The 27501-nt window shown below is 39.5% G+C and overlaps 3 protein-coding genes across 7 annotated transcripts in view; 1 reads left to right on the top strand and 2 right to left on the bottom strand.

The window, feature by feature from the left end:
• rnf213a (ring finger protein 213a) overlaps positions 1–17016 on the bottom strand; it is a 31032-nt gene extending 14016 nt beyond the window's left edge. For 2 of the 3 annotated variants that reach the window (XM_034088799.1, XM_034088801.1), the window contains exons 1-28: positions 16921–17016; positions 14844–14962; positions 13956–14089; positions 12514–13194; positions 12223–12377; positions 11959–12129; positions 11331–11536; positions 10914–11203; positions 10558–10817; positions 10263–10478; positions 9992–10181; positions 9846–9901; positions 9484–9655; positions 9238–9393; positions 9033–9131; positions 8830–8952; positions 8522–8705; positions 8144–8317; positions 7869–8021; positions 7167–7786; positions 6891–7050; positions 6586–6803; positions 6155–6292; positions 5877–6041; positions 4328–5612; positions 4041–4219; positions 3786–3929; positions 75–3683 (exon numbers count right to left, since the gene is read on the bottom strand). In XM_034088799.1, the coding sequence (XP_033944690.1) occupies positions 75–3683; positions 3786–3929; positions 4041–4219; positions 4328–5612; positions 5877–6041; positions 6155–6292; positions 6586–6803; positions 6891–7050; positions 7167–7786; positions 7869–8021; positions 8144–8317; positions 8522–8705; positions 8830–8952; positions 9033–9131; positions 9238–9393; positions 9484–9655; positions 9846–9901; positions 9992–10181; positions 10263–10478; positions 10558–10817; positions 10914–11203; positions 11331–11536; positions 11959–12129; positions 12223–12377; positions 12514–13194; positions 13956–14089; positions 14844–14943 (10038 nt within the window). In that variant the 5' untranslated portion in view covers positions 14944–14962; positions 16921–17016. Of the gene's footprint in view, positions 1–74; positions 3684–3785; positions 3930–4040; positions 4220–4327; positions 5613–5876; positions 6042–6154; positions 6293–6585; positions 6804–6890; positions 7051–7166; positions 7787–7868; positions 8022–8143; positions 8318–8521; positions 8706–8829; positions 8953–9032; positions 9132–9237; positions 9394–9483; positions 9656–9845; positions 9902–9991; positions 10182–10262; positions 10479–10557; positions 10818–10913; positions 11204–11330; positions 11537–11958; positions 12130–12222; positions 12378–12513; positions 13195–13955; positions 14090–14843; positions 14963–15155; positions 15264–16920 lie in introns of those variants that run through there. The other variant, XM_034088800.1, reaches the window with a different exon arrangement.
• Positions 17017–22512: 5496 nt separating this feature from the next.
• Positions 22513–25941, bottom strand: LOC117450527 (B-cell receptor CD22-like). 3 transcript variants are annotated; one of them, XM_034088341.2, is made up of 10 exons: positions 25843–25941; positions 25180–25364; positions 24750–25097; positions 24409–24666; positions 24064–24318; positions 23738–23825; positions 23266–23320; positions 22883–23010; positions 22742–22797; positions 22513–22657 (listed from the first exon to the last, which is right to left on the bottom strand). In XM_034088341.2, the coding sequence occupies exons 2-9, from the start codon at positions 25232–25234 to the stop codon at positions 22767–22769; spliced, it is 1218 nt and encodes a 405-aa protein (XP_033944232.1). In that variant the 5' UTR covers positions 25235–25364; positions 25843–25941; the 3' UTR covers positions 22513–22657; positions 22742–22766. The 3 variants fall into 3 exon arrangements, with proteins under 3 accessions (XP_033944232.1, XP_033944234.1, XP_033944233.1); XM_034088343.1 differs by having other exon boundaries at positions 22906–23010; positions 25843–25925; XM_034088342.1 differs by lacking the exon at positions 25843–25941 and having other exon boundaries at positions 25180–25375.
• On the top strand, positions 25880–27475 carry LOC117450529 (neuropeptide B-like). The gene is made up of 2 exons (XM_034088346.2): positions 25880–26234; positions 27160–27475. The coding sequence occupies exons 1-2, from the start codon at positions 25977–25979 to the stop codon at positions 27286–27288; spliced, it is 387 nt and encodes a 128-aa protein (XP_033944237.1). The 5' UTR covers positions 25880–25976; the 3' UTR covers positions 27289–27475.
• Positions 27476–27501: the final 26 nt, after the last annotated feature.

Genomic DNA, 27501 nt, shown 5'->3' with positions numbered 1-27501 from the left:
AGTATCAAGGCCTTATAAATGCTTGCGAGCATGTATTTGAAACCGCTATAACAACATAACAAATTGTAGGTTACCTCTGTGAAGAAGGAGTGGCAATGGACTTCCTGCATTGTGTGTGCAAGAATGAAGTCGGCTAAGCAGCTGTTATTCTGCTCTTCGAAGTAAACTCTGGCCAGATTTTCACTCTCCACTTTGGGAAGGCCTGTGCAGTCCAACCGCACAACTGAGTCTGGTGTGGCACATCTGAGCAGTATGAGTTTTGCCTCGTCCAGTACTCTCCTCTCAGGATCTGAGATGTCCAAACTGCCCTTCTGCGTTTCTGCAACTTGTAGTACCACTGAAGCACATGTGTCTGAGTGGTAGCCGATAAAGACGTCTGGCGGTTGGTACTTGTAAGCCTGAGCTACTGTTGCGTGTTGATTGCTGAGAGAGACAAAGAGTCTCAACCATCTCTCCAGTTCTTCCGCAATCTTTGTCTGCTCGGTTTTAAGGACAGTGTGGATGTCCATGTAATGTTTCTCCAGCCTGTTGATGAGAGGTATTGGAAACTGTTTGTAGACAACCTCTCTTTCCTCAATGACAATCAGCCGGAAGTCCCTGTGCACCCGACATTTCACACGGTGGGTTCCCAGTCCAAGATCCACATATTTCTGTCCTCCCAACCAAACATAGTATTGGTTGAGGGCATCGTACAGGCTTTCATAGAGGTTTTGCAAGTTTAGGAGAACAACCGTTTGACCTGTCTCCATGCAGACCTTTACTCTGTTGATGTTGCGGCAGATTTGGGTGTACTCTTGGTCTTTTGGGAAACTGGATCCAAAGATTATTTCTGGCTGACCTTTTTCTGAAAAGAAGGTTTGCTGCAAGATTTGTAGCGCTGCATAGTTTTTTGTCAGTACCAGCAGGTAACGACATTCTTCTTGTCCAACCGACTGAATGTTTTCCTTCACAAACTCAATGGCACTGATGTTATCCAGGTCCTGTGGAAAATGCAGTCTTTTGGTAAAGACGGAAACTGCGTCAACATCATCCTTTCCACTGAAATTTCTCAACACTGCCTTTATGGTTTCTTCTGGAGTGGGATTCCTTTGAGAAGCCTTGGCCACTGCAAAAATCATCTTAATCAAGCTGTAATAGTCACGTAGGCCAAAAAAGCCTTTGCCTTTTTTGTGGCAGATGTTCAAGTAGGCTCTTGCAAAGGGCTGGAATAAATCCCTGACTCTCTCCAAAACCATTGCATCAGATTTGCATATGCCTTTAGCACTCTCAATGAGTTCCCTCTCATCAGGGTCACCACGGGAGACAAAAATGCCTCTGTTCATCTTTGCAGGGTCTAAAGCCCAGTTTGAGATGCCAATGAATCCAACCTTTTTGTGTGGTAGTGGCTCATCATCAATGCATCCCTCTTCTAGCAGTGGATGGAGGGTTTTCAGTGGCATTTTTGGAGAGTCCTCAGCCAGCCCAATCTCATCAAGAACCACAACTGAAATGTACTCAGCCAGGTTCTTTCCTTCCTGGAAGCGTCCGCATTGTTTGAATGTATTAATGATGCCTTCTGGTGTTGAATGAGGGCTACACTGGAAGGAGACCAGATGGATTTGTTTAAACCCTTTGTAGAGATCTGAATGAGAAGCTTGGCCCTGCATTGCATCAGCCACAAGAGTTTTAGACAGAGATTTTGAACTGCCAGGTTTCCCAACTAGGAAGAGAGGGATTTTTAGCTCAATGCAGATGACCATCATGAAGACATTCTCTTTCAGTGCACTGTTTCTCGCAATGGTATCCCCCATTGGAACACCGCTCAAAAGCAAATCCTGCATTAGTGTGATTTCCTGCATTAATTTTTCTGAGCTGTATTGTGGTGGTAGTCTTCTGCTGATTTTCTGTCTGTATTTGTCCTTTTTCTCTAAGCAGGCATGGTAGCACACTCCAATGGCCATGACTAGAGACCAGAGAACAGGGTCTCTGACCTCCTGCGGTCTGTGATGCCTTTCATTCTTCTCAGCTTTCGGTTTACTCTCAAAATCTTTTAGCTCTGCAAACAACTTGATGTGGTTGTCGTGGAACCAAACAAAAGACTGCATGCAGCGTTCGACATCTCTCAGGCTGACAAAGCTGCATTCATCCTTTTTTGTCCGCATGTACTTCTGTGAAGCTGAGAGGACATCAGTGATGCACTTGATGTAAGTTTGATGAATGGCCTTTTTTTCAACCACTCTTTGCACAATCTGCTGGATGTATATTTTCTCTGTTTGATCGTTTAACTGTCCAAAGTCCCACACCAGAGGAATCATGCTTGGTGGTAATGCTTGAACTCTGTAGACTAACTGGCGGAGGGGAATGGACCCAAGCTTTTCATCTGACTCTTCAGCCCGAACTCTGTACCCAAGGCCGGCAGATTCTAACCTCTGAATCATCTCATCCGTGTGCTTTCGGTAAGGGTTGCATGCTGCAATGATCTGCAATCCACAGTCGGATGTCAAACTTTCTCCCTTGACTGTCTTGTCACAGAGGACCTCCTTAATACTGCTAATGGCATCGGTTGTGTTGGCTTCATCAAAAAAGAGAACAGATTCAAATCCATAGTCTCCCTTGTTGATAGAAGCAAGGTCTTGAGCTTCTCTGATCTTGGTGTAAATCATCTCAGAAGTTGTGCCCCCATGCACCTTGACCAGTTTCATGTTCTCAGTGGCCACTCCACTCCTTCGCAACTCACAAAGGAATTTAATGAGCCTCGTCTTACCACAACCTGTCTCTCCCATGATAATGACAGGGATGCCACACCTGAAGCGCATATGGATCGCTAACATCTTCAGTATGTTATCAGTGGTAAGCTCATAGGTTTCATCAGGGTCAAGGGGCCACTGGATACCAAGAACATTGCAGAGTCGCTCTATTTTCTCTCCTCTTGGAAGGAGATCAAAGTCCATGTTGAAAGGGACTCTCTGTAGTTTGAGGCCTTCATACAATGTCTTTGTCATGACATTCTTTTTTATCACCCTTCCAGAAGTGGGATCGATGGCATCAACAGAGTTCGGTCCATTGGGCTCAAGATGGAAGCCAATAAAGGTCATGGACACATGGTCATCATTAAAGAAGATGTATGGATGTGGTTCTGTTTCCCATCTCTTTCTGATCAGAAAAGGAGCCAAGTCTTCATCTTTGACACCAGTCATGTCCATCTGCAGCCTGCCAGGACTCTGGTCAGAGATGCTTAGTGATGGAGTGGCAAAGTCTTTTGCCATCAGAATCATGAAGTCCACCACAAAGGTTTTGAAACCAGTCAATCCAGTGTCTCCTGTTAACTCAGGGTCACAAAAAACTGATGACTCACAGTCTTTCAGCTGAAGATTGAGGAACCATGCGAAATTTCTCAGCTCTGCCCAGGATGGATCCATCATTCCACAGAACATGAGAAGCATCTGAAGGCATTCAACCTGCGACCCTTCAACGTCCTGGTATTTGAACAAATCAAGATCATTGTGGTTATGAAACCGTGTGAGATACTGGTATGGCCGCTGAAAGGCTGCACTCCTGTATTCTTCTTTATCCATTAGTGGTTCTTCATTGGTCTCAAAATAAGGATCATCTTGCTTCTTGATCTCCAACATTAGCACTTCTTTGGGTGGTCGGCAGAAAATATTTGGAAACACACCTGTGAATGTGCTGTTCAAAGTTTCGGCCTATGCAGAAAAAGAGAAAATAAAAAACACAAAGCATCGGCAACGGTTTAAGAATCAGATGACGAATGATTAGCATAATTCCCAAAAAGTTAAAAGTTTTACCTGCCGTGAAACATTTCTAGTCGGCTCTAACATCTCAATGAGATACAGCTGCTTGTCACTGCACTTCCACGTCTTTCCCTCAGAGTCCATCAAATAGCGCAGGATCAACAATTTGAAAAGAAACTCATGGAGACCTTTCTGCACCTTTTGAATCACATAAAACATAGCCCAATTAACCTTATATGTAAGCTTTCGAGATACTAAATATTTATTAGGCAATATTAAACCAAGATAAGCATTAAGATTCATATTTACCGATGATGTGACGTCAAAATGGAACATCGTGAGTTCTTCACCTTTGGGGGTGTTCAACAAAGATTGAAGGATGACATTCTCGTCAACATTTGGTTCAATCAGGCGAATGCATTTCATCCTTGATGGCTTTTTGGAGTGTTTCAGTTTTTCATACAGCCTCTTGATGTAGAGAGATTTACCTGCATTTAAAAAGAAAGTTTTTATTATGGGTATTAATACTCATAAGAGTTCACTTAAGTTCACCATCATCATTTTGAAACAGCTGAGTACTGTACACATGTACTAACCAACACCAGCCCTTTTGGATGACACAACTCCGACGCGCAGGCGGTCTTTGAACACAGCTGCAGCGCTGCATTGATCTGCTGGAACAACGTAGTGTTTGTGGAGGTATCTCTCGATCCCGTCCAATGGCTCCTGGGGAACCATGTGCAATCTGTACTGGCTGAAGGCTGAAGGAAGATAGGCATGTTCTCTTTCAGAGCTGCAGATGAGGACAAGTCTATAGTCTTTTCGGCTCTGCATTTTCCTTCTCTGAAAAAAGTTCTCAACTTTAGAGCTCACATCATAAGTGAGCAGATCTCCGTACAGCAGAGTGTATATTTTATGTCCCCTGTACCCTTGGCTGAGACAGCGTCTGAAGAATAGCTCCACCTGTTCGTACGATGTTGAGGAGTTGCACAGAAGGACTTCATCATAGGTGGGAAGTGACTCTGCTTCACTACTCATGTAAATGGAGATGCAAGATGTCAACACCTCATCATGCGGGCAAACAATGAGGTTTGGATTTCCGGCGGCCAGGCCTTTGGGTAGCTGCCTCAGTATTAAATGTCTGGTGTCATCATCAGAAATGTCTTCATCACTCTCATCTTCTTCACTATCTTCTTTTTTGTTGGCTAGTAATTCCAACAGTCTTCCAAGACTTTGTATATCAAGAATGTGTGGAAGATACGTTTTCATGTCTTTCATATAAGCATTCCATATCTGATAAAATGTTTGCACACCATTTGCTTGGACCACAAGACTGAGAGAATCCATCTCATTGGCAAAGTCTGTGTCTCCCAGCTCACTTGTTGGCACAATAACAAAAGTCTGAAACTCAATTTCTTCATTTTGCTCTTGTGGTTTTGTGAGGATCTCATACTGGAGTGTATGCCAGACCTGCCTCAAGTCTGAAGCTGTGCAATTTGGCTTGACAAATGAGAGCATCATGAGAACTTGGTCCTCAATTTTGGCCACATTTCGCTGAGTCAACTGGCTGCAGAGGTAGACGATCTGTTCGGCTGTGTAGTAGTTCAGGTAGTAATGCTCGGACCTCTGTTTGTCCACAAAGTTCATCCAATAATCTAGGCATTTCTCAATTTTCCTGCAAAATTCAGGAAGCTGCTCTACTATGCTGCCCTCCACAATGACAACACTGAGCACACTGCCCAGGTTGAAGTCCATCATAATGCTGGGTTCCTTACTGCTCAAACTGCAGTTGATCTGTGCTTCCCAGTGCCTGAAAAGAGGATTCCCAGCAGTGTAGAGGGCAATGAATGCCTCAGCTAGTCTTTGAACACTAGCAAAAACCTGAAAAATAAAGACAAACCTATCGTCAGATTATACATTGAATCATCTTTTGTATGTACTTGGTAGTCAGGAGACATACTGTATATGGTATATTCAATATTTTAAGAAATGTGTTGAACTTTGAAAGATAGAAAAAACTGGAAAAAAAAATATTATAGGATTGTTATTATTATTATTATGAGCCCATACTGTATAGAAGAAGTGGTTCTATGGTAAACTGAAATGACCTAGCTGATAAACGATGATGGAACAATTTCAATATACCTCTGCAAAGTGATCAACTTCATTCTGCCCTTGATCCCCTTTGCCAGACATGAGCATAAGTTTGTTCTGCAGCTCTCGCAGGTCCTCAAGAGAATAGCAGCGCATCCTCTGACCCTCATCATTCTCCTCTGGAATCTGCAGCTTCAGGGCGGAGTCAAGACTCAACTGGAACGAAAAACAGAAATATAATCTCATAAATAATTCTGTAGGAACTTTCTCAGAGACAACCTCTACGTCATGTATGTAAGTTTGCCATCATCTTGGATTTTGTTATTTACCTTTTTTACATTTTGTGCACTGATGAGGTAGATACCCTTGCTGTTGATGGCTGATGCTAAGGAAAGAGATGACAGCTCCACCGATCCATGACTGTCCTTCACAGTCTTCAGCCATTCCAAATGCCGTGCACTGTCCCGCTAAAAGATAAGATAAGATTGGCAATGTGCCGATTAATATTCCGTTTCTATTACAAATACTCGGGGTTAACCCAATTAGCCTAACTGTATGATAAACACGTTCACACGAGTGTTTGTAGTTAATTTACTGTTTGCGATCGCTATTATTATTTTATGTCAGAGGATTGTCTCCTTCAACACATTTGTAACAAAGTAAATTGTACAATAACAACAGAGAAACAATGTCAACACGGGTTATTTTTAACAAAAGTACGTTTTAAGCTTTAATATTTCAGAAGTATTGGCTTTCTCACCAGTTTATCTGGTAGTTTGCTGTCATTCTTCAAAGCTTTCCAGAGCTTCTCGAGCACCTCTTTGAAGATGTTGAAACCAGCATCTTGTTTGAGCTCATAAAGCATTGAAGAATATCCTTGGACAGCATCATGGAAGCAGGCGACACGATCCACATCCATGTCATTCTCTCCCGCGGAGATGGAAGCCAGGTCAACGAACACCTTCAACTCATTGATATCTGAAAGCAAATAATAATTGTTTTAGCTAATTTGCCTGAATCAGCAATAAAAGCCTTGTGAATACAGCATATTGTAACTGTTCTAACCTTCAAGTGAATCTTTAACCCAGTTTACAAAGTGTCCTCGGAGTCCCAGCTCCTGCAGGCACAGTCTGCGAGCCTCAGTGATGTCCACCAGCACTATCTTTGCCTGGATCAAGTGATTGTCAATCCGATTCAGCGGCTCGTTCTGGAAGTCTGCATGGCTCTGAAGGGAGAAGAATGTGAAAAGACAATATTAAAAAAAATAGATATAGCTGTATTGATTTTCACATAATGTGGAATCTTTGTTGGGTGCAATATACTTAGTTCATAGCCACTTACAACTTCAGTGAGTGTCTCCAGAACCCTGAAGTCCCCCTGGAGGCAAAGCGCCTCTTTGACCTTCATGATGATTTGAGCCGAGGCCACAGCTAGATGAAGTTCGTGATACTGCTCGATCTGTTGAACCCTGCCGTGGATCCACTGTTTGTCAGTGGATTTATCAATTCTGCACATGATGTCCAGGTCCTTTGCAAGCTCTTCGTACCTGCCCTTGTAATCATGGAAAAGCTGGTTTACCTCCTCGAGCCTTATACTGCCATTCTTCAGACGAGTGTAGATGCCTTCGTATTCACCATAGCAAGGCTCGAAAATGTCATCGTGTATCATTTCTGGTGTTGCATTAATGTCCGCTATTTGAAGTGCACCAGGGTCGGCGTCTGCCATTTCTTCTGCAACCATGAGTTTGGCTTGATTCTCCCAACACACTTTGAATATATGACTGTCTCTGAAGGTCAACAGGATCTCGCCCATGTATTTGATTTTTTTACCCAGATTAAAGTAGGTGACAACACCCGCATTAGGTGAGGACAGCTGTTCAAATGGATGAACCTCCATAAAATGGTCCAGCTGCATCGATTCCACGTCCACATGCTTTCTCTCTTCCATGTCCTCAAGATCAACTGTCATGGAAATGAAATAAGCATATGTTAGCTCTGCTGCAACTATGATAAGGAAACCAAACAGAAGGTTTTTCCACCATACCTGTCATATGTTCCCCAAGTTTGTGGCTCATTGTTAAGACAATGTCCACAAGCTCCTTCTCATGGTACACATTGTTCAATTCATCCTCTCTGCATTGTAACAGCCTCTTCATTTTGCCATTATCCCTGTATTGTTCATTCTCAGAGAGGCATTCTGTCAAATATCAATTCAAACACACACATCGCAACGTTACAATTATGCTTGATAAATGAAATAGCATTTTTTGGGGGGTTATTTATTTTGTTATAGGTGTGATGTGAAGCAGACTGTGTTACCAATCTTCAGCAGATCTAAGAAGGCGGCTCTCCTGTCCAAAATGATTTTCAGCAGGCTGGTCTTTATGGTTCCACGGACCAGTTGATTGTTGATGGCTGTGAATGATGATATTGCAATGGCGATTTGGTCCCTGGCATCTTGAGAGAGCTCATTGATCAGCTTCTCATCTGCGCCTGCAATGAGAGAAATGACATGGCAGTTTTTTGTCTAAAACCACATAAATATTCTAATGCTTATCTTTTGCCATGAGGTCATTAAGTGAGTCTATTTCTGTTAGCTGGCTTTTTTTACAAGTATATTAAACCTCATAACTCTACAGATTATTTCTATTTGGTGTGTACATGTTTAAATTGGTTTATATATTCAAGCGGAGATACCATGTAGATTGAAATAGACTTTGGCGGCAGTCCAGGAGAGTAGGTGCTGAAGGACCAATTGTTCATCATCCTGATAATTTCCTTGACGGTCCTTTGGCCAGGATTTCTCGATAATGGCTGATATGAGTTTTCCGAACTTCCAGTTTACCTTGAACTTCTCCAACAGCTTCCCCTCAGACTTAGTCTACATTATGAGGAAAAACAGTCGTAAACATTACTGTGAATCTTTTATATCCGGCTAGGACTGTAATAAAACAAGGAACCAATATAATAGGTTATAGACTGTTGTAAAGTTAGAATTGTCAAACCTGGCATAAAGATGTAACAGCCTCAAGAGCACACCTCTCGACACTAGCAGCAACGAGTGGATAGGATTTAATGAGTTCCTCTATCTTTGTGCAGTAAAACTCAGTTTGATCCACAGGAGATTCCTAAAAGCAGATGGAGAATATATTTCATATTTTTTTATTACAGAAAATGAACAGTGATGTGTAAAAGATGTATCACTTACCTGTTTGTATTTGCCCTCAAAATCCATTGTGAATGTCTCTCTCCATACTTTTGTGCAATCTTTATCCTTGAATTCGATGGACATGATGTTGTTCCACATCTGTTAAACACAATCAAACACATAAGACCAATTGTTCAGCTTTGTAATTGGTTGCGAGCATCTATCTGTACATTTTATGTTTCATTTACAAAATAAAACTGCTCACTTGCGTCTCTGCTGTGGTCTCAACTCGGTACAGGGATAACATTGCCCTGTTGAGCAGACCCTGTTTGTAGTATCGACTGATCCAGCCTCTCATAATGTCCTTCGCCTGAGAGATCCAGTCTTTTACATATTGCTGCTCTTTTTCTCCTTCTCCTTGCTTCATGAGAAATAATAGTACAGTATTTGATATAACCAAGATTCAATCATGTATAAAATGTTATTTGTCCAAACAATTCACTTCACATACCTGTGGATTGTTACAATGAACAAAGTCTGACACTGATGCAACCAGATTCGTGCAAATGACAGGAATATCCGGGTAGCTCTGGTTATATGCCGGTTTGACTCCTTTGCAGAGCTTGTCTAACAGTTTCACTGATGTTTCAAGGCATTCTCTCCTATACGCCTCGGTGAACAAACTATAATAAAGAAAAATAAAGTAAACAAGGTTAAAGCACCAAAGTTCATAAAGATCATTCATATATACCCATTTTATTCACATGTTATGCAAAGCCAAATAGTCATTCAAAAATATGGAAAGAACAAAGCACAAGTCTTAAAATATGAACTATCAATTGTAAACGCACTGAATTCAGAAAGGGAAATTACCTGTACTTTTCTTCGACAAGATTTCCTTGGATATGTGACAGAATGTGAGATACTGCCTGAAAAGCAGAAATCCAAAAACACTAATTAATTTAATGGAACTTGCTAAAACCCTGAAATTAATTATTTTGATTAGTTTACCACTTCACCTGGTAGTTACTGCTCGTAATATCCGGAGGAGCCTTGTTAGTGAAAACATGAAGCATGTCCAACAGCTCGATGTCAATGATGTTACACTCCATCAGATCATCCAATGGGATCAGGAACATGCAGGATCGCACAAAAAGTGCATCCACTTCCATCAAGTGACTGTGGCTTTTCATCAGATTCACTAGAGACCTAAAAAAAAAGATGATTAAATCAAATGCATGTACAGCAATATCTATTCTGAGTAAAAGCACTGGAAGATCGGACTCTTACTTCCTTTCTTGACTGCTCATGTATGATAATGAGGTGCCAATGTCAAGGCCTTGCAAACCTGCCCAGGCTGCACCATACTTTGAGTTTCCAGAAGTTGGTACTTCAAAGGGCTTCGTGTTGCCCTTGAGAAGGTGGAGGAGCGGCAGGACCAGAATCCATCGAGGCATTCCCTCTGTTTTCACAGCTTTTATCAGATACACCAACATATCTGTCAGACTACAACAAAGAAAATAGTATGAGCATCTGAATAGAAAAACATCTTTGGCTGCTCTTAAATGTGTAGATCGCTACCTACTTTTTGTTGAGAATAGCGACATCCTGAGAAAACTCTGCCCAGTAACCGAGGAACTCTTCTTTGTCCCGTTTGGGTAAACAGAGCATATTGCAGAGCTGATTGAGTTCACCATTGTCCAGTCTGAGTTTATGCTGTCTCCATACATAGAGCATGATCACAGCTGCTTTCATGCGATCCTGAGTGTAGAGCATCTCCCCACCTCCATCCTTCCTCAGAGGAATAACCTTTGTCAGCATGAATTCTTTCAGCATTTTGCTCACCTAGGAAATTATACCAGAGAAGCAGAGGTAAGGAGTAAGATGGTTTAGCCATACCTGGGGGCATGCAGTATCTTTACACAATGATTATGAACTTACCTCCTCTTCCCCATAGTTTAAGGAGTACCACTTCTTTTGTTTTTCTTCATACACAAAAGGATCTCCATAAACTTGACAGAACTGATTCAGCTGAATCAAAAAACTTCTCAAATTGGTATCAGTCCAGATCCTGAGAAGATCAAATATGGACTCCAGCATGATGTTCCCTGCGATCTCTCTGCCTTCAATCAGATTCTTCCTTTGGTCAGGCCAGAACGTTTCTTTAATGCGCTTCAGCATGTTCTTCGATGGCTCGGCACAAATGATGTCATCATATTGATGCCAGTCCCCTTTACAAAATGAGAAACAACAGAAATGTTATGTGTGTAAAGTAAATACATCATTATAGAACAATAAGATACCCTTTGGGTGCAGGCAAATATGATTACAATTTAACCAAGTAAACATTACATTTACCATCTTCATTGACAAGGCCGGGTTTCACAAACAAACACCTGTTGGTAGTTTGGTGAGTAGAATCCTGTTTGTATATGTACTCGTACTCGTACTCCCTCTTTTTTTTGTTATAGACAACATATTTGTACGGTATTGACACAGATACAGCTTCAGCTTTGATTGTAGGCAGACTGCCCTCAACCAGAAAACCATGTTCTCCAAGATTCCTGTGAAAGAAGACAAGGAAGTAAAATGTAATGTATGTGGTGTTAACCCTTATGTTGTGTTCGGGTCTCCCGTGACCCGTTTCAAGTTAAAATTATATAATAACTACGCTCTAGTTTTTTTTAATTCGGAACAAGGCTTCATGATATCCTCCACAACAGCTATATAAACACTAAAAAAACTGATTTTGACAATTTTAGCGAAGTCTGAAGGTCTCTAAAACAAAAAGTGTATAATTTGGTGTTCAGGTCTGGGAAGACCCAGCAGCATTGTTGGGGGTGACTCGGGGTCAAATTTGGCCCAATCAAGATTCATCTTTGACTTTAGACAAAATATTTTAGGGATTTATTATTGTTTCCCATATATTAGGCCACCATCTGAGCTTAATTGACGATGCACCCAAGAATAAGCGTAAGCATAATACCTGGTCACAGACAGCTCAACTGCATCTTCTTTCCACGTTCCAATGTGGAGCCCAGCCCTGATGAAGATACGATCTTTTTCAGGATCAAATTTGAAATCCTTTGAGAGAACTGCATGAAAGTAAATTGTGAGTCTTTCCCGTGCAGCAATGTTCTTGTTCTTCCTGGTCAGCCTGAAAAGCAGGAACAAATAAAAAGAGATTATATAACACACATAAAACTGATCCAAAGCAAATGTGTGCCATTGTGTGAGAGAGCTTCTTCACCTTTCGGGGGGCGGCTCATCATGGGTGCTGGGCTCCTTGCTGTCCTGTTTACTTCCCTTGTCAGGGGTTTGTTCTGCTGTGGAGTCCTTCTCGCTGTCAGACTGCTGAGCCCCCAGGGTCTGCTCCGCGTCGACACTGGAGCCTGTGGGGTCAGCCTGGAAAAAGTAGCATTAAACATGCATGTTAAATATACAACTTGAACCAAATAAAAAAAAACGAATAAACATTCTGCACCAAAAAACGTATTTTATTCAATAACATTTCCTTTTCATACATTTTAGTCTGCATTACCTTTGAAGGTGTTTGAGGCCCAAACACCATCGGATTCTGTTTCTGCTCCTGCTGACTCTTTCCCTTCTGTTTGCTTTGTCCTGTCTGCTTCTCATTTTTCTCTACGTTGGCATTCTGGTCCATTGCAGGTGGTTTAGTGGTGTCCAAGTCTTTCTTTTTCTTTGAGCCTTTCTTTTCAGTCTTTTCATCTTGTAGGTTTGTTGCCTTGTTCCCTTTGCCTGAACCTGCCTGAGAAGTTACTGTCTTGCTCTCACTCTTGCTGTCTTTTGAGATGGGAGTCGGAGTGTCAGCTGGTGCTGTGTTGGGAGCCTGATCCTGAGCTGATTTCAGTGCATTGCTCTCTCCCTCAACAGTGATACCTGGAGTGTCCCCAGAATGAATCGGAGTTCTTGCCTCTAATGCTAAAGCCTCCTTTTCACTCTGAACCTCTTGCTTGTCTTCAGACGGGCCCGCAGGAATGTCAGCTACTACTAAACTAGGCTGGCTCTCTAGTGAGGAGGGCCCATCTTGGAGGGACTCTGGTGTCTCATTTATTGCATTTTCTGAGCTTTCACTGTCAGAAGAGTCTGGCCCGCCCCGAGTCTTCTTTCCTTGGCTGCCTCCCAGAGAGAGATGAGACATGTCTTGGTCTAATGACAAGGGGTCTTCTTTCTTCTTTTTGTTCCTCTTCTTCTTCTTTTTCTATGAAGACCGGACAGTGGAAAATCAGTTTTACAAAACCATCCTTTACTGCAGTGCTTCTCAAAGTGTGGTCCGCGGACCACTGGTGGTCCGTGAGCGCCCCCTAGTGGTCCGTTAGTATATTGGTAACATTTCAAATTTGAAATAAATAAATACATTTAAGTTTCCGCACTCTGGCGGGAATATCTCCGCAATGGAGCAAGCTTAAGTTTGCATGATATAGCTCAGGGCAACACCTTCCTCACACATGTTGCCACCTGTTTGTACCATTTTCAGGCGATTTGTAATCTGTTCTAGAAAAACCATGTGTTTTTTTATATTTGTGGAGTTAGGTGGTCCGCGAGTGTTTTTTTATTGGTTAAGTGGTCCTTGGTATGAAAAGGTTTGAGAAACACTGCTTTACTGCTAATGTAAAACTATGCCACAATCAAGTAGAGTCAAACGTTTTTTTGTTTTAATGGCAGACATTTCAGATTTCTTAAGATCTAAACTACTTCTGATTGCTCTTCTAAATGGCGTACAACATAATCACAGGCAATAACAGCACAATTAGCACAATGGTGAAACATATAACTCCATTTATAGCAAATAAAAAACAGGAAGGTGTCATTCTGACTAAACTCTAGCACAAAGACTTGTGGATAACCATTTGCAGACTTCCATTGCAAAAGGGTAGGTTACACGTTACATTAACATGTCATTGTGACTCATAAAGTCACTGTAGTGTAGAACAACAACAAATGTTCGACAGTTACACGCACCTTTTTCTTTGGGTTGCTGATGGTCTCATCATTTGGTTGTTTATTGGACTCTTTGTTGTCCACATTTTTTGAAACTGATTTCTCTGATGTACCTTCTGAGTCTGCTACCAAGGGTTTGGGCTCATCTCTTGTATCTGGAATAAATATATGGAGTTACAAGTCGGACTAGATCCGAACAAATGTATAAACCAGTGTGACAATTAGAAGGAATTATAACTACAAAGCGCCATCTGCTTGGAGGGTAAACAATGGCAGTGCATTGTAAGTCTTACTTGCATTCCAGCCAAATGACATTAATTGTTTTACTTCTGTTTTCATTAAAAGTTACAAAAAACCCACAAAAGCCTGATCATTATGTCACATGCTGTTTGTTTAATCTCAATTTGTCCAGATGTCTGAACATGTGTGAACAGATAATGAAGAGACGATGCCATCTTGAGGTAAGAGAATAACACTAACACTTGACAAACCTATTTTATTAATTTAATATCCAGCACTAACTATTTTACATTCAAAAGTACCATACAGTACAAATGATGTCAAATGGGTTCATGTCACGACAATATGAAAACATTTTGGGTTTGAAAAGTTGAACCCACTTCTTAAATCAGCTTTCATCCTTCGTAATTTCTTTACAAACAAGTTGTTTTATTTTTCATTTAGTGAGTGACATTTATTTATGTTCAAAACAAAGATTGTGGTAATATTATGCCATTTAGACTACCAGCTTAAATAAAAAAAGCTCTATCTTCTTTAAATCATATTATGGATGTTTTATAAACAAATAAAACATTCTAACCACGTAACATTATATTGTGTGGACCTCATCATTCAATTTCTCTATGTAAATAACTCATGTTAAACCACATGTCTTACTAAGTTACTTACCCTGAGTGTTTGCAGGTTGAACAGATAGCTTATGGCCACACTCACTGCAAAACTTGGCGTTCTTCTCCGAAATAGTATGGCGACAACCTGGGCACTTCATCTTGAGAAGTCAGTGTTCACTGCAAAAGAAAGTAACAGGTTTAACTGCTTTAATTGTACATTCAGGTCTCACCCTGTTGCAGAATCCTTTCACTTTCATTTCTGACACTCGATGCCTCATGAAACAGCGCTCAGTTGGCAAACCAACCGCCAACAGCAGAGCTGTTCCATTCACGGGCACGGACTTTGAGCAGACTTGCCCCACATACTGACCGATAAGCGTTTCGTTTGGTTTGAGGCTGAAAGGTAAATAACCCCTAAGCAACAGAGTGGCAGTGAACCATTGCATGCCACCTATGGGCACGCCCACCTTTAGTCCCGCTAACTAACATCGAATAATAAAATCACGCGGACAAAGAGAAGGAAACAGCGAGGTCTTACTGCGCTCTAAAATATACGCCGATGCTTTAGAATAATAACACATCAAAACAAGTGGAAAATACTCTAAAGTAGACAAATAAATAAACGTTCCTTTTCATGAAATACTTATCACATGCTGCTGCACCAAATTACTTTTTCTGAGGGTGCAAAGGCCAGTACAGTAGACAAGGTGGGCAGTGCATTTAATAAGGCAGGATGCTGTCTTAACTTTGCTACTTGTCTGTTAGATAGTAGACACACAAGTTATCAGCTACTGTTGAAAAAACAAAAGACTTATAAAACAATGCTGTAAAAAAAACAACTACTTTATCATCGGCCTTGTTCATACTAACCCAATGTTGCACTTTGCTCCTGTTGTTATACACATTTTGTCTGTTCAGGTCAGGATTTAGCACATGTTCCTAAGATTTAATGGCATGCTAAGAAATCAACATCAGGGCCTTTGAAATATAGGGCAGACTCACTTTCCATATTTGAATATATTTAAATCGTGTGACTCTCAACTTTCTCTTTCACTGTGAAAATATGGGATGATTTATCTAATGAAAATGCTTGACATAATCACTTCAACAAATGGTTAATGTTGCAATATAGATATGCATGAACTAGAGGTCCAATGCGAAGAAAATCATATGGAGATATGGGTTGACAGTGTGAGTAGTGTACACTAGGTGATTGTGTTTTTATTTGTACTCCAAACTACATAATTATTAAAGACAAATATTGTACTATCTGGATGGGGTGAGAGAGTTATCATATTTCAATATATACTCTATACTATAGATATATATCCTTCATTATTGATATATATATTCACGGTTTTGCATATGTAGTTGTACTGCTGCTGATATGTGTAAAGTAAAGGTTTTTTATTTGTATTGTGTTTTATTAACCTCTAATTCATGTGCTATGTCTTATCTATGCTGCTGTGACGAAAGCATTTCCATAATTGGGATCAATAAAGTATACAATTAATTATCTCATCTTATCTTTACAATCTAAAATGTGGAACAATGTTCTTCAAATTTCACTTGAGTGATGCCTCTTGTTCACGAAAAGATCTTTGGCTCCAAAGTTCCGCCAATCACATGTTTGCTTGCTAAAGATCCTGCGTTGCGTCACTTCCTGTTTCGAAGCCAGCGTCAAAACGGATCATGCTAACTATATAAACACACAGCAGCACATCTTCTACCATTATCATTGTTTAATCACGACACGTGTATCAACTGCAGCAACAGTTATATGTCACAATAAAGAAGTGTCCTTACTACATTTTGGCTTAGCTTAGCTTACCCACTTGTTATTTAACAGCCTGTCTAATTAGCTGCGTGACAGTTTCGTTAGCTAACACTAGCCGGGTCTGTTTGTTTATCTGACTTAAATAACAGAAAAGCAATAGCATTTGCAGGTGAAAGGACAGTGTAATCTGAGATAACACCACATTTGATCACATCCTTAGTTAGAAATGTCCAGTGACAGCGAGGTCTGATAGCTACTCTAGCTAATAGGACAATACGTTTATTTCTTGTTTGTCGAAATATGTCGTCTTGACATGTAGTTTTCTATAAAGCAGTAACAACCTTGTTAGCAGTCCTACCTGAGCTGGATGCGTCATCTTTCTTCTGTTTTTGAAAAGAAACCCTCAGGAGTCATATCTGCTGTAGATGCTCCGACAGAGTCCCAGGTCTACTGTTGTTTCATTTCCGCATGTGCTATAAAGTTTCGTTTTCTTGGAAATGGGCGTCAGCTAATAATGTTTCTGAATTACTCATATCAGTATTTTTAATTATGGGTAGAAGGCCAGAGCAAATGTGCATGCACAAGTGTGCAAGGTTACTTATAAGGACTCTGACACAATTCAATAATTCTAATGTTGATACATAAACAAGTACGCCTTTAATACTTTTTGCTACTTTTTAACACAAGAACAGACTAACTATCTGATTATTGCACAATCAAAGAGGTAATTATGCGATCCTATTATGAATGGACAATGGAAAGCATGGTTGGCTGATATGGAGTCATGAGCCATCAAGTGATTTAGTTACATATTTGTTTGGGAGATTGTGTGATTTTTTTAAGAAGATAAAAAGGTTTCTTAAGACACTGGTTCATATATTATCAAGTCTGTAGTGCTCTCATTAGAAAACCTTTTGTGACATGTTGTTGACGTCCAGTCATGTATACTTTTTGATGCATTTAAAATGATACATTTTGAGTTTTGCCTACCTTTCTCCTAAACTAGGATTGTTCCAAGGATATTGTTACCCAACCATGCATGCATTTTTTTACTCTGTTCAGTGCATTCACTATATGGTCACAGCGCATTAAGGCTCATATAGAAAGGATGCATGTGACTGTCTTTTACTTTGAATTTGACTTTGAGCAAGGACACCACAGCAGTTCAAATCACAGATAACTCAGGTTTCAGGCTACTAGAAATTCCTCCATGATGTGTTAAAGTGTGCGTATTAAGTGAGCCGACTTCCACGGCATAACATGTCCTCAAAGTAGTGTAGTGGCAAACTGTATATGTAGTGCAAACTTTATAATGTAGTGCAAACTCTATATGTAGTGCAAACTTTATATGATGTGCAAACTTTATATGTTACCTAATATGGTAAAATCAAATGCAGTAGTTCCATGATGATGTATTTCAGTTAATGTCCTTTGTTCAACTTATGATTAACCTTAAGAATGTCTGGGGGTGAAGCACAATGTCTTGAACAAGTTCATGTGTTTTTTCCCTGTTCCACAATGAGTTCCTGCTTTCCTCACTTCCATCTGTCTTTAACCCACAATGAGTTCCTGCTTTCCTCACTTCCATCTGTATTTAACCAGTTCCTGATTTACTATATTAGCAATGTACAGTTTCTGTTCCTCTGGAAAGCAGGTTATCTCTCCATCCAGCCCTGCCACAGTGACAGGTGACGAAGTGTTGTTGAACTGTCAAGATCCTATAAAACCTACACACACTGTGTGCACTCTTCCAGAATACTCTGTACTCTGTGAGACCTGTACCTTCGAAGCTTCGAATAAAGAACCAGAAAGACAACTCTGTTTGTTTCACCAGTTTATTGATTGATCATTCTAATTGTATATCTCCACAGTATTGACTATGTCTAAGATTTCCATAACAGTTACATTAAGTCTTAAGACCATGTGATGCATCTGATATGACCTTTAATCCTTTAATCCAGTTATGTGCTTTGCTTCTCTTCAGCTCTCCCATGACACCCACTTTTCCACTGAGGGAGGTTGTGTGTTGCACGCTTTAGAACAGGGGTGTCCTGCGGGATGACATTGCAAAGTGTAAAAATTACAGATTACATTTAGTATGTATTCATTTTTCTACACTAACTTAACCTTTTTCCTTAATAGTACCCACTTTAGTTTGTATGGTGGTGTCAATTAAGGTGGTTAGGATTACTACACAAATGGGACAATGAATGTAAAATAATTCAATTTGTAAAAGACAGTTCATTAAATGTGAACATTTTCTGAATGTAGGCTACTTGTACTGTCTTGCACCAAAACAAAGGGAACCATTTGAAGTTGTGTGATGTACAGTATGTGGCCCCTGAACTAAAATGAGTTTGACACCCCTGCTTTAAAAACTTTGAAGGCTCAACTTTTACCATTTAGGATGCTATACTCTTAAACTGTCAGCAGAGGGCAGACTAACCAGAAAGTCTGGGTGAGATGCAAAAGAGCAGATATATGAAAGTTTTTGTTTTTTCGGAAACTAGACTTCTCCTCTTCACCAAAGGATTTAATACGTGGACGATGATGAGTCACCTAACTCATCTTGCTGAAACACCTATCTTGAAGGTTCCAGGTTCCTTTTGTGCGGGCGTGTTACCAAGGTTACTTAGACTGCACTCCCAGGTCAGGAGATTGTGACAAAGGTGTTGAAACCAGTCTTCACTTTGCAACTTGTTCAAAAAAGTGTCCCTATACACAACAAATAAATTAAAAATGTACTGAAATACATGCACGCACAAGTCAAGTTAAAATAAAATCAGCCGAGTGGACACTCTTGAAAAGCTGTAAGGATAGTGTCAGATGGAGTTTACTCATGTCTATTGGCCACTCAGCTGAATCAAGATAAAACATTGAATGCCATGTAGCTGAACTTTGTTGTCTCTTTGAAACCTTGAGATATGTTTGCTTATTTGACAATCATTTTGGGTGCCATCAGAAAACTATTTTCAAGGTGTGAGGTTGGTGTATATTTGTTAACGCTAACATTAATCTTAAAGTTGCTTTTGTTGCCCTTGTCTTCTGTTTAATCAACAGTAATTAGTCTGGATAGAAACACTAAAAGACACACAAAATATTGTTGATGTAACATTTTGTGATACTTTGGCACATTTTGTATCCAGTTAGTGTGAAAGAAGTATGCGTGTTGTCTAATTAGAGAGTTTTTTTAATATATGGAGGTTCAAAGAGTTGGTCCCTGAGAAATAAATAAGAAAATTGTATTTGCACTGTCTTTTATTGTTGAAACGTGCAAGTGCTCGCTGAGCTTTACCTGCACACTGTGCAGTAAATCACACCTTCATCATCATCATGAGAATCCATCTGCTCCCCCCTGCAGGAGATACAGTAAATGAAAACATATGCCTCCATTGCAACATAATATTATTTTAAAAATCGTTGACAGTTAACATAGTTATCTCAATAGTTATCTTTGGCCATTTCCTTCCCTTGGTTAGTTGATTTATTGAACATGTTAATAAACTAAACAAACGAACAAAAGAAAAAATGACTTAGTTCAAGTTCAAGTTGGTTTAAATTGCTTCTAATAACTTTAACATGTTTGCAGACAACCTCAGTGCAGCAGTATTATAATGAATTACAAACAGTATACATATGCTGTATAGATAATAGTAGATACAATGACAGTGCTACCTGTATGGCAGGGGTCTTCAACTAAAATTCAACGAGGTCCAGTTAGAGAAAATGTCCCCATGCAAAGGTCCGGAACATCAAAATGTCTAACTTGCTTCATGAATTAGTGTGATATATATTGAAGTGACCTGTAGCTTTATCAACGTCTGCATAATCAACAACTGACTGCCAATCAAATAAAGAAAGTACAATTCAAAAACAACAATATTTATTGTCAATTAACATTAAATACTGTGGATATGTGTAATGTTCCTCTCGGGCTGCATTTACAAATAAAATAGAGAAAATAAATAAAATAGCTTTTGAAAATATGTGCATCTTAAAAGTGCTTAATTTTAGATAAATAAAGTGTAGCAGCAGCTTGAGTGTCCCTTTTTCTTTGTTAACCGTTTCACATCATGACTTAACAGTTTCAGCCGATTATAGAACAATATCAGTCTTTACACATCATAACAATTGAACAGTTTCAAAGTTTCTCTTTCTTTCCCTCTTATATTGCAGTCCCCCACTCACTTTTTTTAAATTCAGTGTGAGAATTGAGCTTGTCCTGCCAGGAGTTTGTAAATCTGGGCTGACATGGAGTCAAGTTGTACTTTTTACAGTATTACGGCTTCTACAGATGACATTTTTTTATGGATTTTTTGTCAAAGCACTTAAGCTATTCATTGCTATCGGGATGTTAAGAGCATTCCATGGAATATAACAAAAAGTGTATCTCGAGCCGGTTTCTGAAACTTACCTACCCCACCTTTAAGTTAAAAATCAAGGGTTTTTATTATTATTTACAGCAGGGGTGGGGAACCTTTTTCCTTTCAATTTTTACAACATCCTCCGAGGGTCGTACAAATTATTGAACTCAACCTTTGCTTAAAATATTGAAGTTAAAAGCATCAATCTGGTACACTTTGAGAGCAACATTAAGAGATCTATGGATACATCTCTCAACATCCATATGAAACAGAACTGTAAGCATATTTTTCTTTTTGGATATTTTACAAATCACTCCCCTTTTAAACTCTATTCTTGTTATTTTTAACAACTTTTTTGTTACTGTCATATAGTATTTTATACCAGTTTTTCATTTAGTCTCATTAATAACTATAATGACCATATCAAGGTGTGCCTTAACCCCACTGAGGATATGTGAGCCTCTCAGGAGATAGCTCTCTTCCACCTGGTTGTAGAAAAGCTCTTTAAATTCGTTAGCATAGCTAGCTAACCAGATGCTAATAACAACAGATCGCCACTGTGTTTACAACTAAAGACACAGCCACGCAAACACTGCGGCGTGTGTACGGCTCTTTATGGATTATTATCCTTATATGCAATATTTTAAGGGCTGGAGCGGCGTTCCGGTGCTCAGCACTCCTTTCAGACGAGACATATACCACGTGAAGACACGGAAGACAGGTTACGCTCGTGTTGTGTTCAAGGAACCTGTCCTTGGCCAGGAAAAACAGGTACTCGCTTGTTTAATTATTTTTGCGGTCTATATTTCTTCTTCTTTTGTGAAGTGAGAAGTTGTCCGTCAGTCGAAAACTCTTCGGTTCTCCACGAATTATACAAGTCACCCAAATCAGCGTTACAAAAGCGGGAGGCACCGAAAAATCCCCTATTAATGTATTGATTATAGCTCGGGTCCGTATAGGTCGGCGTCTGGGTCCGGATCCGGACCGCCTGTTGCCGACCCCTGCTGTATGCCATATACTCAAGTTTAGTCAAGTAATCCTTAAAATGCTTTTTGATCTTCAAGTTTCTGCAGGCTACATTAACTGTTTCCAGAGTTAGCGTGTATTTTCTCCTATTCTTCTTCTTCTTCTGTTGAGCAAAGCTTCCTTTATTGTAATGTAAAGTGTTGTATCGGTTTATAAAATCCCCTCAAATCAGGTCACTCACACCACAGACTGGCTTGGCTTAAATTGTAACCCGAGTGCCGGTAAACATGAAACCAGGCCCTGCTTAGAGGAAATGTCACGCCGTTATGATGTTGCTGTCTTGTCGACACAGCACAGAACTGTGGTATTGTGATTTTTTTTAAAAACACAAAGTACTTATCTAGCAAGTACTCAATTATTTAAGCATTTCTATTGTATTCACTATCTATGTTTACTTTTGGTCATTTAGTGTTCAAATGCAAAATTATAATATAGGCATGCAATATGTGATCTGTAGTTGAACCTGTACATTGTATATACTGTACTAATACAGAACACCAGCTGTTAAATATCATACATTTAACACATCAAAGTCTTTTTGAAGAACAACTGCATTTGAAAAAAGTTGGAAAGCCTTTATTGCAGAAAATACATATTTATTTCACATACTTCCAAACAAACTCATAAACCAATCAAAACACAATTTCTTCACATATCGTAGTGAGGGAGGCTTTATATCTGAAGGGTAGCTTGGACAGTTGGTTCCTTAAAAAGAGAACAAAAATGTTTCTAATGTGTTTTATGTAAAAGAAAATACATAATAATGAGTCAATCTTTCAAAAGCTTTACCTGAACACAATGATGCTAATACATCTTATTCAGTATGGAAGTCCATCTGCTGCTCCCTGCAGATGATATGATCAATCAACACATGTAGCTCCAATGCAACAATATTGAAAACATTGATAAGATGTATTTTAAAATACAAACGTGTTTCTGTGATTGAAGTATACAGTCGTATAGATGACTTCTGCTCCCCCCTCACTCGGATGTCCCTCTTGTGATTGGTTAGTGTCACAGCTGAGCCAGTTGACATAGTCTGTATTCTCCATACAATCCTAAAATAGAATATGTTGAACAATGTAGTGAAATGTTGCCTTTATGGTTTTATCATGAGCTTCAGTAATACCCATACAACAAAAACAATGTCATGTGTTTTCCCATCATGGTGTCTGTCATACAGCAGAGACTTAAGATAGGGATTGAAGTGCCTTTCTTTTGCTGAACTCTGTGCAAACTGAACTGCAACAGATTTCTATAATTGTAATATAATATAGACTAGAATGCAGTCTTGAATAAACAAAAACAACGACCTGTATTTCCTCTTCACAGCCTGTCTCTGTTGTCCAGGTACTTGCTTTGTGGAATCTGTAACAGATAAATAGAATCACGACAATGCTAGAAGGCATAACCAAAGCTGTGATATACATCAGCAGACCACTGAGCAATGAATAACACATTCCAAGGACCTCATTTTCAGTCTGTCGTAGTTTTTGCCACATCAGGCCATGTTTATCGAAAGCCAGGAGATACTTTCAATCAGCAATGGCACTTGCTTATGGGACTTGAGTTTATCTGAGGCCAATGGATGAGACTCATTACTTTCCTCATTAAGTATGAATGTCTGTACTTGCATGTTTCTACACATGTACTTCCCCGCTGCTCAGTGACACAAAAAAATATCTAGTCCTTCATACAGGCCTCACCCTCTTAGTGAGTGTGCTCCTTTCCTTATCTACGTTTCAGAAAAGGAAATTGTGACATCAAAAATCAATAAAAGCTTACCTTCTGATGCCAATAAGAGCAATCACAATGAGAAGCACAGCGATAGCAGTAATGATAAGTACATCTCTGGGGAGAGTTGTCCAATATGCTGTGAAACAAGGCAGAGGGCTAAGTATTTTAACACATTATACTGTATTTAATAAATAATAATACAAAAATGTTTCATTTGAGGTTTTCTTGGGTCTTATTCATCCCCGACATAAGTAACATAACAGTACATTTCTTTGTTTTTTGACAACTTTTAGATTTCTTTTAAACTTTTAATTATTTTACAACATGGCTAATATTGCAATTGCTGGTAATATTAATAATGTTAAACTACTCACCTTTTATCTTTAAAACCACAACAGAGGAGTTTTGGCTTCCGTGTTTGTTGGTGGCACAGCATAAATACTTGCCACCATCATCAGGAAAAAACACAGGCTGGTGTCCGACATCCTTACTAAAGTTAGCATCTACTCTAAACCAAGTATAATTCTCCACTGGGGGGTTTGCATGGCTGCTGCAGATCAAGCTGATGTTTGTCCCGGCGTCTACCTCCATCGACGGACTGACAGACACTGATGTGTTCTTAGGGCCATCTGGAAAAAAAGATTTACTGTCAGAGAAATCATATCTGAAATTAGTCAACTCAAATTATGTAAAAGTGTTGAACTTGTGTCCATACTTACATTCAACATCAATATATATGGCTCCTGAAGTGGCTCCTGTGTGTGTTTTTAGAGAACAAATGTAGTTTCCAGTGTTTTCGGAAGACATGTTGCTTAAATAAAGAATAGATCCTTCATTGATGTGTTCTCCATTTTTAAACCAGGTGAAGGCCGATGAAAGGTTACCGCCATCACAGCTGTGTGTGCAAGTGAGATTCAAAGAATCGCCTTCCTGCGTTGCTCTGTTTCCATCAGGATTTGTCACAGAGACTTTCAAATCTAGAAAAGTTAAGTATGGCTTTAGTTTCAAACCAGACAGATTGAAGAGTGTTCATCAGTTATTTTACGGAAAAGCAACTTACCAACAACTTTTAATGTTGAGCCAACTTGATGACTCCATTTGAACTCTTTGGAGTTAGTTGTAAGCCTGAACGTATATTTTCCTGCATCATTTCGCTCCACTGGGTGTATTTTCAAATAACAATTTTGTCGATTGTCCTGAATAAAATGGAACCTTTTGGCAGCTGTTTTAAAGTTACTGCCATATATTAAAGTTCCCTTTAAATGAGACTTGGCATGAACCCACCTCAATCCTTTCACTCTCAGGGGTTCAGGACAGTAAAAGGAGCAAGGGATGATAACGGACGAGCCTTTCACTGCACAGATACGCTGCTGCTGATATATCACCTTGCATGTATTGCAGAAAATACCTGAAAGAGATTGATTCATTCATATCCTGTAAGATTATTATCATTTTAATAAAACATTAAATTATGTAAATGTTGTACCTACCTGCCAGAAAAAGTGGAATCAGAGTCCATGTCAAGTTTTTTTTTTCAATGCACATGTTTTCAGTGACAGCTTGAGTGAGTAAGTCAAAAAATAAATGATTTGTTTGTGAGAGCTATGCATGGATTGTTAATGGCCTAAAGATGCACAATCTCTGTCTCCAGTTGCTTCTCATGGGGTGTAGTTTCCTGTAATGGAACAAAACAAATCGAGATAGGACTTGAGCTTTTTCTGTTTCCGTGTGAGAAACAAGCACTGAATGGAGAAAACACATCCTGTGGAAATTATGTTTCTTTGATGTGGTCTGAGCACAGTCATTGTCATGCACAGTTTAAAATATATTGTATTGTTGACATTACTTTTAAATAGTTGGTGGTGAAAAATGTTAACAGTACATCAGACTTATAGAGCTTATAATAAAACATCTGAAATAGTCCATCATAATGTGCACTTTTACGTTTGAGTAATTGGAAGGCGAAAATGTGTATTCTATAAATCTCTATTAATAACAAAAATGTTATTTAAAAAAAATAGTTATTTTACACCACCTGCTTTGACTTATTACACGAGACTTCCCAATTGCTTTTCTATAAAATAATACATGGCTTAAAGTTAGCCAGGAGTAGTGGGTTTATCTGAGGTGCGTCGTGTGTAAATCAACCCCACCCCATCCCTCCTGAGCCGTTTGCGTTGACGAAAGTGTGAGAGGATGATCACGGGGTCCCTATAAAGAGTGAAGCGGTGACAGCAAGGACCACCAGAGAGTTGGAGGAGCGCAGGAGCAAGCCTCAGTTCTCGACATGGAAATGCACGCTAAACTCGTGCTGCCCATCGTGATCATCTCCGCGCTGGTGGCTTGCAGTCCGACGCAGGCATGGTACAAGCAGGTGGCTGGCCCGAGCTACTACTCGGTGGGCAGGGCGTCCGGGTTGCTGTCCGGTATCCGCAGATCCCCGTACACCCGGAGAGCCGAGCTGGACTCGTCAGACAGCGACGAGCTGGCGACCAACAGCGTGTTCCCCGAACTCACTCGGAACAATTTCATCCTGAAGACGATGGTGAGTGGGGTTGGGTGGGATGGCTTGCAGTTTTACGCATTACGCATGGCGACTGGTAACTTGGCGAAGGCAATTTCCATTCAAATTACAAATGCTACAGAATCAGATGCTAAAGAAATTCAATAAAAAGCCCAGGCTTGAAACTAGAAATTACTTGACTATTAACATTGCACTCAATGGTGAGGCTAGCATGTAGAATAATATTATGACCAAACTATACATTATTTGTATCAATGTATATCTTTATAAAACCAAAGATCCTCTACATCTGCACTCATGGTAATTCAGGCAGGACTCAGCACCATTGAATTTACTATTAGCAAATGTAAAGAAAGCTGGATGGATAAGATGGTAGAAGTTCATTAAGATTCACAACAACTTAATTATAATTTAAAGTCTTGTATATAAAATGAACAGCATAAAGGGGCTCATTATTTAGCACAATTGCACTTTCAGGTGTTATATTTATTACTGAGGCATATATTAAGCATCTGATGTTGCTGGTAGAGGTTGAGATCATTTTATACCGTCCTTTAAAGAATAATATTACATTTAATAAGTTGAAATAATGTTTTTGAAATGTTAAATCAGTCTGCAAAGTTAGTATTAAATGCAACTGTCAAATCTAGTATAGAACAAAGGTCAGTGAAGTTCCATTTCAAATGAGAATTAGAATAAAGTAAAAAAAAATGGAAACATCGAGGTAGTACATACCAAGTAATTGTGCTGCAGTGCGAGGAAGAGGAGAAAAATAAGTATTGTGATGTTGTCCATATCAATTCCATACTGGCATAATATTCTTCAGGAATATATAGTATGTTAGGGAATCAAAATGACACTATTTGACTGATTTAAGTGTACTTTACTTAAAAGGTAACATTTGTTTAAAGATAAGAGCATCATTTCTATTTTTCTCTCCCAACAGCCTGTTTGCATCAAAGACATCACACCTGACCTGCAGAGCTGCGAACTGTTCCAGGAGAACAAGGGATCCTTTAAGTGCAAAGCGGACGTCCTCCTCACTCTGGAGTCCGCAGACTGTGCAGGAGACTGAGGCCGACATCTGGGCCAGGGATGAAGACTACTTCTTTATAAAACTGTACACCTCTCACTTTTAGAGTTAGCTTAGTTTGACGCCTTTTTGCATTAGATTGAAGACATGCTAATTTCCATGTACCATTTCACTTATTTATTATACAAGTCTTTAAAACATTAAGCTGTAAAAGTTATGTATTAATGTACATTTTTGATCTGAGATTTCATTAAT

Source organism: Pseudochaenichthys georgianus, chromosome 8 (assembly GCF_902827115.2).
Source record: "Pseudochaenichthys georgianus chromosome 8, fPseGeo1.2, whole genome shotgun sequence".
In the NCBI taxonomy this organism is placed as follows: domain Eukaryota; kingdom Metazoa; phylum Chordata; class Actinopteri; order Perciformes; family Channichthyidae; genus Pseudochaenichthys; species Pseudochaenichthys georgianus.
Note: the sequence above shows the minus strand (reverse complement) of the source record. Positions and strands in the feature narration are given on the sequence as shown.

Excerpts from the sequence above, each read along its gene's own strand:
- LOC117450527 (XM_034088341.2), bottom strand. The coding sequence starts at position 25,234 with ATGTGCATTGAAAAAAAAAACTTGACATGGACTCTGATTCCACTTTTT. Across the intron at positions 24,667-24,749 it reads CTCAACATTAAAAGTTGTTG|ATTTGAAAGTCTCTGTGACA; the intron begins GTAAGTTGCTTT and ends TAACTTTTCTAG. Across the intron at positions 24,319-24,408 it reads CATATATATTGATGTTGAAT|ATGGCCCTAAGAACACATCA; the intron begins GTAAGTATGGAC and ends CTTTTTTTCCAG.
- LOC117450529 (XM_034088346.2), top strand. The coding sequence starts at position 25,977 with ATGGAAATGCACGCTAAACTCGTGCTGCCCATCGTGATCATCTCCGCG. Across the intron at positions 26,235-27,159 it reads ATTTCATCCTGAAGACGATG|CCTGTTTGCATCAAAGACAT; the intron begins GTGAGTGGGGTT and ends CTCTCCCAACAG.